Here is a 12439-nt window from a genome sequence, read left to right as displayed (position 1 = left end):
AAATGGTAAGATAAATCAGAAGTTATATTCATAACTAGACATGACTAGAGAATTACCATTTAGGAATGAAAAAAGGTGGTGGCTACTGAAATATATTTAGAATTCTTATGTATATGTTATCATTCTATAGACTCCATTTTTTCAAATTGCTGAAGCACCCTGTGTTTTTGCTTTATGGTAGTGATTACAGAAATAAAATAGCATCCCATCATCTCTACAGTTTGGAAACTCCATGTACATTTTAAGTTTTCTTAGCTTAATTTCTTCTTGTGTTAAATTTTTTTTAATTGTAGACGGACACAATACCTTTATTTATTTATTTTTATACGGTGTTGAGGATCAAACTCAGTGCCTCACATGTGCTAGGCAAGTGCTCTACCTCTGAGCTACACCCCCAGCCTTAATTTCATCTTTTAATGAATCTTTTCCACTGGTAAAGGGCTCTTGATTTTCTCTCACTGATACTAAAACAATCGGTGAGTGAAGAAAGTGCTTTGTCCCATTTTACAGACTGAGTTCAAAGTAAAGTGGTTTGCAGTTTGTAATCACCAGAAACAATTGAGACCAGAATCCAAGATTTACAACTCCCTGTCCCCCTTAGCGAGACTTGAAAAGCAGGCATTTGATTTCATTTTACCTGATTTGGAAACGAATGATCACTATTACCGATAGTATCCCCCATGGAATATCAAGAAATGAATGATATAAAGAAATGAATGACATGCATGTACACTCCTGGCTCTACCACTGTCTGAGGCTGTGATTGTTTCTTCTACCCCCTGAGCCTCAGTTTCCTTGTCTTTAAAATGGGGATACCATTACTCCTAGTGTTGTAGAGAACAGATGAGACGGGGCACCTAAAATAGCAGGAAACAGTTTTATTTCACTGCATTCAGGTTGAGAGGGCACAGCTTTCACTATAATCAATTAATCCCCTGAACCCCGAGTTCAGGTAGTTTCAGAACTTTATACCCAGCATGTAAGGGTGGGGGCCCAGAAGTTCACAGACTGCAGAAGTTCACATAAAAGCAGTTTTTTCTTTCACTGTTCTGGGCAAGTTAACCCTTCAAGGACAGCACCTGAGAAGGGGAGAGCTTCTTCGCCCCTTTCTTTCCTCCCCCTGCCAGCTGTTACCATGGAGCCCAGTTGGTAACTTCTCTTATCTTAGAAATGTAGACATCTCTGTGAAGCCCAGCTCCAGGTCAGAGGCCTTGTTAAAGGATCTGCCTTTTTTAAATCATATTTTGCATTTGCAAACACACTTCTACAAACTACTGTACTGAACAAATGTTTCTGAAAAACTAGGAAAAGGGGTGTTGAGCACCTGAATGCTGATCTCTTCCAGGCCAGTGGCCAAGTAAAACAGAGCTACAGAAAAATAGGAAGTTTACCTACATTGAACTCTTCCATAGAGACTCTTTTACTGATAGTCCTAAAATCAATTACGGTCCAGATTTCTGGGAAAGCTTAGTTAAGATTTTCTGTGGAGGAGGGGGTGCCACTACAATAGCTCTAGTAATAAATAACAGCAGCTTCAAAGGAATATTTTGAGGATTCAATGAGAAAACCCAGTTAGGTGTATCATATTGCACCAAGAAAGGAAACATTTGGTAAACAATAAATGCTGCTATGAATATAATTATTAAAGAATTAAATTATACTTAAGAAGGCTTCTCCAGGTTTGACCTCAGTTCTCCAGGGTTCTTTTGGAAAATACTCTCTAAGCTTATGTTGAAATATATACTATTTATATATTATATACATAATATAAGCTTATGTTGAAATATATACTCATTTATATATTATATACATTATATATATATATATATATTCCCTCTTTTAAAGGAAGAATAATTTTTCCTGTATTGGCTGTCAATTTTATTTTTTTTCATATTTCTTATGTAGCATGTTGCACGATTAACATCAATCAAATTGCTTTTAGTTCTTCTATAAATGTTATCTTTCACGAATAAAATGTATCAGTCATTTTGAAAGCCTGAAACAATCCTAATATTGGAACGGAACCAAATACCTATTTTCTACTGCAGGAATAAGCTGTGTTTTTGACGGAGCTTCACACTATGTCAAAATGATACATGAATATTCTCATTACAGTGGTAATTATATTTACTGAATTATTTCAAGTGATATAGCACTTTATGTCCTGGCTTTTGTTCTTTGATATGAAAATGTACCAGCCAATCTACCTATTATGCATCCACATCCCCCTCAAGAAGCATCAGCAGATAAGAATAATAACAGAAGAAGATTTCGGTTAAAAAGCACCAGCAGAGAAAGGACAGAGACACCCAGTGGTATGGCACTATTTCAATACTATCTTAGATCTGTATATTATTCAGGGCAATGGAATCTCTCCGCAGGTTGTAAATTTCAAAGGATTATGAACCAATTCATTTAAAATATAAATGTCTGTTCTGCAGGGATTATGGAAATCAAATTTTCTGCAAAAGAATTGCTCTAGAGCCCTAACAGAGATTTGCTGGATTAAATAGACAACCACAGAAATAAAGAACTGCCTGCATGTGCTCTCAAAGGCTGAATAAGCTCAAATTGTTGTTTTTTAAAAATGGCCTACATGTGATAGTTGAAGTTCCTGCCTGCAGACTTTCCTAAAATTGAACTTTATTATAATTCTTCAGATTTCGTGTATGTCTTTTCTTTTTAAATTGGGCTCTTTTCAGAATGCTTGCTATGCTTGTGGTCTCCCTCTGGATTCTTGGCCATGTGGTATAATGTAGGTTAAAATTTAAACTGTTTGCAACCAGTTAAGTATGAGATGGTTTTACAGCTATTCCTTTAATGCCGGATTTGAGGCATACAGGTGTAGATTGGTATATACACATATTATTGTATCCTGAATCTAGCCCAAAGGCGGTCATGTATGCTGTGTTAGCAAACGTGTCAAAACCATGAGGTTTCTGGGTGGGTTGCCATTCAGCCTGTTATTTTTATAAAAGAGTAAATAGAAAAACTTATTCTGCAATAATACCTGCATCTGTTTTCTTAAAGAGCTAAAGAAAAAAGCTAGGTTTAAAAGAGTCACATTTAGTAGGAATTATCATTTTTTTTTAATTTTTTATTTTTTTTATTGGTTGTTCACAACATTACAAAGCTCTTGACATATCATATTTCATACATTAGATTGAAGTGGGTTATGAACTCCCAATTTTACCCCAAATGCAGATTACAGAATCACGTCGGTTACACATCCACAATTTAAAGCACTCCATCTTATGTGAAACCCAAGAAAAAAAATATAAGCCCCTTTAAAAATGATATGGGTTTTGGAATTCTTTTTATCACATATCATAAAACTTAAATCTAAAATGTCCCTGTGCAAATATCAAAGAATTTTAAAGTGAACAGCTACAAAAATCAGCTGAGTTCATCTTAAAACATTCTGTTAAAAAAAAAAAGACCTGCATATATCTACATTGTGACCTCTCATTCTATTTGAAAATAATCAAATGGAAAATGATACCCAATTAATATCATTCTTCAAAAATTACTCTTTATAAATATCAAAAGCAATAACAGAGTGGAAAATATTTATTCCAATAAAGGCAATTCAGGAAATATCATAAATGAAGATGAAGGAACAACTGTCCTCACCACTGGGATTCAGCAAAGAGCAGAGACGTTGAACCCCAGCACCCCAGGACCTCCGTCTCCTGACCAAGCAGGTGTGTCTTTACTGTTAAAAATTATAATTGTGCCAAACAGTTAGAATCTAGTCATTTTGAAAAGCTGTGATGTAGCCATTTGCTAAAAATTTGTGATTTTTTGTAAATCTCCTTTTTTAACCTCTCTTTTCTAATTTTAATGGATGACAAGAATTTTATTTATGAATGGGCTGTTCCATTCATAATGAAACTTAAAACTATGAAGTATTCCCAAGACAACGTGGCCCTCCCCATAGACCCTCTATTGTTTCTTTTCTCCACCCTTTTTATAAACGGAGATGGCTGGAACAGAGAGCACTGAGCCCTCCACCTATCTTGCCTAGCAGGTATGTGCTCCTTTTACAAAAGCAAATTGTTTTTGAGCAAGGGAAAAAGGAAAATAAATGAAAAGTGTTTGTAGTTTGTCAGTCTTATTTATGCAATGTTGAAACCTTCATTAAAATGTTAGGCGCAATTAGTGTCTCTAGCATAAATCTGACTGTGTAGAAAAACTAATTAGATGTTTAGGTGATCATTCTTGCATTTATCTTGTTTGCTGCAATATTGTGATTACACAGTAATTTACATATTTTCCTAAGAAAACACACCAAATTATTCATTACAATTGATATGGAAATACTTGAGGTAAAAGTACAAATTCCAAAAAAGCATGCGGTAGTGAGATTAGAGTTGGTGTGGTATAAAACACTCCTTCTACTTTGACTTCTTGACAATTAAAAATGTTTGGCAACAGGTCATATAAATTGGTAAATTGCATCATGAAGATTCCCAACAGGATCTTTTTCTCCAATTTCCTTAACATATGCATTATATAACACAACACATTCATTTTTGTAACCTTTTCTAGCATTTCTAGAGCCCCCACTATGTTCACAATTCACCTACTATGTGCCTAGCACTACACAAAAGGTTTGCTGTCCAAAATGGAGTTCCCAGTGTACTTATTCTGACACCTGTCCACAGCTACACTGACTCAGGAGCATCTACACCCCTGGGAAGGTGGTCAGGTGTGTGTTCAGCCTGCCACTGGCCATATACCTACACTCTGTCCCTGAAACCATGAAAGCCTTGTTCCCAACAGACTGTCTCTAAGACTTTGTCTATTTATCACCCTTTATATAGGCAAATGATGTTGCAAAAAGGTAGCCTCAGGTTAAGAGACAGTTTTCAAAGGGTTTGATAAAAATATGTCTCAGTGGTAGCATACAGTATTTTTAAAGAAAACAAATAATGTGCAAAAATATTTTCATGTCAAAACATTATGTCCTAAAACTAAACATACAGGTATATTTCATGGAACAGAATTCACCACTCAGATTAACAGTATTTCTTTGGGTTTACTGTTACTGAAAAGTCTATTCGTTTTAGTCTGCAAATGGCTCTGTCTTCAGTCCATAGAATGGAGACAGATGTCAACCTCTGTCTAATTTTCTCTCTTCCATGATCTGTAATCGTAACAATAACCAGATATTTTGTTTAAAGAAGCTCGTTAAGGGCGGTACACTGTCTTCCTGTAGTTAAAGGGAGATATTAGTAACTCAAACCCTTTTAGAGTTGGGAGATTTTCCTCCTTTGGAATGTCAAATTAATGAGGTTGTGCTATAGAGAACTTGCTGCCAGACAGGTGATAATTATTTCAGACTTACAAATTTCCTGGCCAGTGTTTCCACTCGGATGCAGAGAAAATGCAAATGAGTTGCCTGTAGCTATAGACACTGATCTATGGATTAAATGTTTAGCAAGTTCCAGGATGGTGGATAAATTGCCTTCCTTGGCTTCTGCCTTCTTTGATAAATCACTTGTTTCAACAACAAGAAATCATAACCCAACTAAGCTACCTAAAATATCACTTTTATGGAACACTACTCTAATTTTTTGTCATCTTTCCCAAATGTCAGATGAATGGATATTTCCTGAAAATGATGATCACATTTCCCATTTGGCATCTGGCAGCCAGTCCCTCCTGGATGACTCTAGCACTTCACACCTGTGCCTAGAAGCCAGCAAGGACAGTGAACGTGACCCGCAGGCAGAGGAGACCCAGATCCTTCCAAAGGACATTTTCACTTTCTCATCTAGACCAAGATCAGCACCTCACGGGAAGACACAGAATCTGTCCCCAGAGGAATGCCCGTTCACTTTGGATCTAAAAGACGATAACAGTGGGAGAAGGGAAGACACCCAATCGGAGGATGATTTCTATGATGGTGACAGCAGCGAAGAGGTACACTGCTTGATGAGTAAAATAGTCGTAAAACACAGTAGCTCCATTAGCTCTGATAAGCACTAACACTAGTTGAAATGGGGGAAATCAACTGCTATTTATAAACATGCAGCAGATTGCTATGTCAGTCATTGGTGGCATTAGGTTGTTATGGTAACTCTAAATTGCTGCCTTTTTATTATTAACTGCCAATATCATCTGTAATTATGGGATATAGTTATTGGCTTGTTAGGCTTTTTTTCTTTTTCATTTTAATCTTTGTCTCACAGTATGAGAAACAATATACAATTTAGTTATAAGATGGAGAGAGACCAGTGAAACACTGAGAACACGTCCTTCTGGATCTCTGGGGACATTTTTTTGCATCGCAGTCGCTAGGCATTCTGAACGGATGGTTTTCTGACTTTCTTACTCCCCTGCCGTCTTTTCACCTTAGACCCATTAGGACTCATTATTTTCCATATGGCCCCAGAATTTCAAGAACTGTGCCAATTAAAGTTGAGACAATGAATCATGAATTAGTGCTGGGACTTGCCTTAACAGGAGGTTTTCTGTTTGGAATTATGTAGACTCTAAATATAAGTTAGTCAATTCATAAAGAAAAAGTTTTCTTAAAACTTGTTGAAAAATCAAACTGAATATTGTTTGGGAAACATTTGTTTAAAACCTAATACATTATGATAACGTTTCCTCCATATGAAATGAATTTATATGTGAGATTTTTTTTTTTTTAGCTTTCTTCTCAACAATAGCCATTCGTATTTGCTGGGGGAAAAATTATTTTAAAGGCAGAAAACAGTCAAGTTAAGGATTAATGAAAATATACACATCACTTAATATATAAATTATAGAAATAATTAGAAAAATTTTATGAATGCTTACAAAACTCTTTTTTAGTAACTATAATTGATTAAGAAACCTATTTGTCAGTGGGATATAGATACAGTCCACAGATCCTAGTCTCAGAGTCAGTTGAGAATAATGGTGGGATTGTTTAGGCAATAATTATGGGGTTTTGTAACTTTTAATGAGTTCCTTCAGCAAAATACACGGAGGATACTTTGTTCACACTATGCTTGCTTCTGACTGTAATGAAACAATTAGTCACGCCAAACTGTAAACCTACCACAAACCCATTATACATAAATTCTCCATTTGATGCTGGCATTTTAAATGTTTCTGTTGAATATATTTTTTCCTTTCACCCTTTTAAAAATATTAAGCTGTAAAAACGGTAAAATGGACATTTGTCTTTAGCATCTAGTAGTGTCCCCACCCCAGCCACCAATGCTTCTGCAGGATGAGTTGGCTCATCTCATCAGTTCATACAGCTCATTTTCTTAAGGGGACCCAGTTTGTTCCCTTTCCAGGGACACACAGCTGTCATCTTTCTTACCTGACACAAAAGACTTCCTCTAATGCTGGAAATTCATAGCAGGTGGGAAAGGTGGTTCCTTGGGAGACCATGAGGGAAGCATGATTGGGGACCTTCCCTTTAAATAATATCACACAAGGAACTTACCTCTTCCATCTATGTGAAGGATAAGCTTTGAGAAGAAGCAACAGACCTTCAGGAGAAAATGAACATTACAATTTTTTTTTTTTTAAGTTGTCAATGGACCTTTATTTATTTTTTTATTTACATGAGGCACTGAGAATCCAACCCAGTGCTTCACACATACTAAGCAAGTGCTCTACCACTGAGCCACAGCCCCAATTCAATATCACTTTCCATACTGTCTTGCTACTTGTAACATCCTTTAATGTCTATTACCAACTACGTGAAACTGAAAAAAAAAATCACCCAAGCTCTCACTGGCATAGTGGCCTGCTCACCCCGTGCTGGGCCTGCTGCTGTGACCAGTGTGATGGCTTAGTGTAATTTAAGTTGCTAATAATTCACATCTGAGATCTGGAGTCTCATCTGTGGCTGGAGTCGGTGGCAGGCCCATCTCGTGCTGGCATCGCCCACCTTCACTTGGAGCCTCCTGAGTGGCAGCCAGGAAGGTGAAAAGCCTCACTATGCTGTCAAGCTTTGGGATTTGCTTTTGAGAGAATAACAAGGTGCAAACCAAGATACAGAAATACTGCCAGGTGTGGTTGCGCACACCTGTAATCTCAACAGCTGGGGAGGCTGAGGCAGGAGGATCGTGAGTTCAAAGCCAACCTCAGCAATTTAGAAGGGCCTTAAGCTACTCAGGGAGACCTTGTCTCTAAATAAAATATTAAAAAGGGCTGCAGATGTGGCTCAGTGTTTAAGCACTTCTGGTTCATTCCCCAGTACCAAAAAAAAAAAGAAGAAAACCTCAGTTTAAAAAAAAAAAAGATACAGAAATACAACAAACAAAATATGTGGGACTATATTTGAACAAGTTCTAGAATTTGTAATGGTCCCTTTTTTAACAAATGGGTTTTCTTCTTCCTTTGTTTTTAGCCATTATTTTTCCTGTAGGATAACTTCTCCCATTTATTAATTGTATAAATCAAGGAAAATTGGATTATCTATTTGGAATGTTTATTTACATAAAATCTTTGAAGAAAAATCAATTTAGTTAATTAAAGAATCCTTACCATTAGTTCTATTATTTTAGAATGTTATATCCTTAGAGTAACATAATTATAGTTAAGGAAAAACCAATGTTATGTTACAAATAACAGTGGGCACACAAGTAATAATTACATTACTTACAATGGTTGAAGCTTACAACTTATAATTAAAAAACTTTATTTGATATTAGACCAGTGAGAATTTTTAAAGGGAAATTGGATATATTCAGTAGCACATAAAATAGATATAATCAAATGATTATTATGATAGAAGAAAAGTACACATTCAGTAGTAAAGGCTAATCACAATAAACTTTCAGTGTTTGAAATTCAGTGATTTGTAATTTAAGTTGCTAATAATTCACATCTGAGATCTTAGTGTGAGATATCTCAAGGCTACCAGTGCCTTGGGGGTGGATGGGTCCTACATATGAATTTTTTGCATATGCTCATCTTACTTTTTGCTTCGTGTATATTTTATTCCCTATACTTCCATATTTACTAATATGCCAGGTATTCAATTAATTTTGAAGTTGCACTCTTATTTGAAAAGCACATAGGCTGGGGTGGTGGCTCAGTGGGAGCACTTGTGTAGCATGTGGCACTGGGTTGCATTCTCAGCACCGCAGATGAATAAATAAATATAAATAAATAAATAAAGGTCCATTGACAACTAAAAAAATATTAATAAAAAAAGAAAAGCACATCATTGAAATATATTTTGTGGTGAGCTCTATAATCAAAACTAATGTGTAAAATGAGTTATCTTAGAAAATTTATTAAAACAGAGTACCTTCCACGCTCCGGCAGAATCTGGAAGAAATGAAAACGTGTTGTTATTATTCTTTCCATGTTGTAGTTTATGTCATTATTCCCAGCATAGCTTCTCTCGTATACACCTGGTTTACAACTTCAAATAATTAGCTTTACATTAATATTTCATTACTCCCCCAATTTAATTTTTCTTTAGAAATATAGTACTGTCACTTTTTCCCCAGTACTCTGGCTGTGTTTCTCAAGCAAAAGGAGATAGCTGTGAGGCCTTGCAATTGGTCTTGTGATAACAGCTCAGATGGGAATATCTGGGCCCTCTAAATTACCCATATTTGGACATGAATTATGTGACCTGACTATGATTCTGTTCAGATTAGCTAGGAAGATTCCACATCTTTGCATGGAGCTGCGTGAACGCCTACAGAGGCCAACCATGCAAACAATAGATTAAACTGCCAATGAGCAGTCCCTTCTCCCAACTTTCCTGGTAGTGTGTGTTGCTTTCAAGATATTTTTGTCATAAAATAGTGTACCTATTTTGTTTTATGATTTTTCATGATAGAATATATTTCTGGATTAGACTATAAGCCATTCCCCTCTATAAATTTGACTAATGATTTTTAGTTGCTCTCTTACACTGCCCTATACATATACAATGGGAAAGAATACGTAGCCCACATGTGGCTGCCTATATTTCTATGTGTCTTTTAAAAAAAAAATCTGGGCAGGGGAGGTACCAGGGATTGAACCCAGGGGCACTTAATCTCTGAGCCACATCCCCACCCTTTTTATAATTATTATTTTTATTTATTTATTTATCTATCTATTTATTTATTTATTTATTAGAGACAAGATCTAAGTTGCTTAGAGCATCGCTAAGTCTGCTGAGGCTAGCTTTGAACTCAGGATCCTCCTGCTCACTCAACCTCCCAGCCACTGGGATTACAGGTGTATGCATCAGCTAGAAAAACTTTAAATGCCCATTTATATACTGGATAAAAATGGAAGGGCTCTTTTTAATATGTTGCCCTCAGATTTTAACACTGTATTTTATGAATTACAACATAACATGCTCTCTAGAACTACCAGGCAAATTTAATATTTATTCTGTAAGAGCAATCCTTTCAGGTGTTCACATCAACAAGTCTTCATTTTTGCCTACTGAAGCTCTTCTCTGCAAAGGTCAGCAGCCTCTTGGCCCCATGACTTGGCTGTGCACTGTTTAGGCAGGTGACAAAGGTTACAAAACACTTGCATAGAACCTACCATTCTACTATTTTTGCTAAAAGATCAACATCTTGCAGGTAAATATTTGATTGTGGATAAGAATTTTTGTAAGAAATCTTTTAAAGTATTCTCAGTTAAAAGAGCTTAAAATCTAGCTTATTGGAAAATATGATTTGTCAACAAATCACTGACAACATAAGTATATCCACATTATGACTGCTCATTAGTGCTATCATCCAACCAGTAGGTGCTGTTAGTTCACACATGAAAAGTAAAAAACTTGTAGCTCAGTCTCAATTACAAATTCAAAAGCGTGTTGGGAAATTGCAGATGTGTTTTGTTACAGAACTTTTAAGAATGCTACCCAAGATTTTTTTTCATGGCAGACTGAATTTAAAACTCAATTGAAAAATATAAATAAATATCCACTTTTACAAAGGCTAAAATAGGGCTCTATCCTGACTCATTCAACATTAAAGTCGTGCTACAAAGAGCCTCAGTCCCATCTGCTCCAAGTAGGTGGCCCTCCAGAGTCATTAAAATTATCTTTTCAAAATTACAACTCAGCAAGAGCAATCCATTTTGTGCATCCAGAAATTATTGTCCAAATGCCCATCTGCATGTCCTTTTAAGAAGCCTAGTTCAACAGAGAAAGCGCAGGCTCCTTGGGGAAATCATCCTCCTCTTCAGTGTACATATGCTCCGCTACAGTTAATCAGGCAAATTCTATTGATGTTCCTGGCACCGCAGCGTGATTGAATATTTGACAAACAAATGTTTCTGCACCCAGAAGATGATCTGTTCAAGAGATCTGGGACTTTTAAATATATATATTAACTTAAATCAAAAGCATTTGGTATTTGTTCTTCTGAGAAGCAGATGAGCAGATGATTGGAATGCAAAAATGGCATGACAACTTCTATGCTACTCTGACAAATTATATTCAATTGCTGTGCAGGTTTTCAGTAGCTAAATGATAAACCAAAGGGAAAGAAATGGTTGTTTTTCAATCAGATTATAGGAAGCTAACTTCTCGGGCATGTAACAAATACATATCAATTATACAAAAAGACTTAATTCAAAAACATGATGAGCCCAAATGAATTACATATGTGAAATCAATAAACAACATCTTCTTCTTTATAAAAGGGACAAAAAGCATTGCTAAAGAATAGGGTGTTACCAGTGCCCCACTTGTAAAAAAACACCATATTTTATTTTCATTTCCTCTCTAAATGAAATGCTGATCCAACTCCAATCAAAATATTAATTAAATCTTGCCTTGCTCAATCATGCTCTGTTCAAATCTGGTATAAACCAGAATTAGTGGTGCCAGGGCAGCCAAGATAAACAAGTCTTTGTACCTGTCCAGATTCCCCGGACATATATTCCTTTCCATATATTTTAAATAGCCTGGAAATGTATTTCCATGGAAATAAGCTCACCAGGGTGTACAGCTAAGTCCACTCTTTCTCAGTGGATCTCCAAGCCAGGATGAACCTTAAGAACAATGTGAGACCAGTGCCCACCTGCATCTCATGAATATTTCCATGGACAGCCCTACTCAAGCCAAGCAAAGAGAAGTGTCTTACACCAAGTAAACTCCTGGAAGGAAGAAAAGACTGTGTACTCTGCTGTACTGCAGTAGGAGAAAAAGACTTCTTACCAAATGAACTGATTTTTTTAATATTTTTTTAGTTGTAGATGAACACACAGTATCTTTATTTTTTTATGTCGGACTGAGGATCAAACCCAGTGCTTCATACCTGCAAGGCTAGTGCTTTACAACTGAGCTACAGCCTCAGCCCAAATGAACTGATTTTTATGGGGTTTTCAAACGATACACCAAACATCTGGCTTCTTACATGGTCCTCTAAATTTCTGTAAGAGTATATAAGGAACTCTTTAAATGAACTTCACTGTCTTCTGTGTTATGGTAGTATTACTTATGTTGGTGTCCTCT

The 12439-nt window shown here is 36.1% G+C and overlaps 1 protein-coding gene across 3 annotated transcripts in view; it reads left to right on the top strand.

The window, feature by feature from the left end:
- Positions 1–12439, top strand: part of Cfap20dc (CFAP20 domain containing) — a 218867-nt gene that overhangs the window by 124877 nt on the left and 81551 nt on the right. Inside the window, exons 10-12 of one of the 3 annotated variants that reach the window (XM_013361383.4) lie at positions 2199–2315; positions 3585–3704; positions 5603–5928. In XM_013361383.4, coding sequence (XP_013216837.3) covers positions 2199–2315; positions 3585–3704; positions 5603–5928 — 563 coding nt within the window. Of the gene's footprint in view, positions 1–2048; positions 2118–2198; positions 2316–3584; positions 3705–5602; positions 5929–12439 lie in introns of all 3 variants that reach the window. The other 2 variants (XM_040289646.2, XM_040289647.2) reach the window with 2 other exon arrangements.

This window comes from Ictidomys tridecemlineatus, chromosome 2, assembly GCF_052094955.1.
Source record: "Ictidomys tridecemlineatus isolate mIctTri1 chromosome 2, mIctTri1.hap1, whole genome shotgun sequence".
Lineage (NCBI taxonomy): Eukaryota > Metazoa > Chordata > Mammalia > Rodentia > Sciuridae > Ictidomys > Ictidomys tridecemlineatus.
This window is presented reverse-complemented; position numbering and strand designations above follow the sequence as displayed.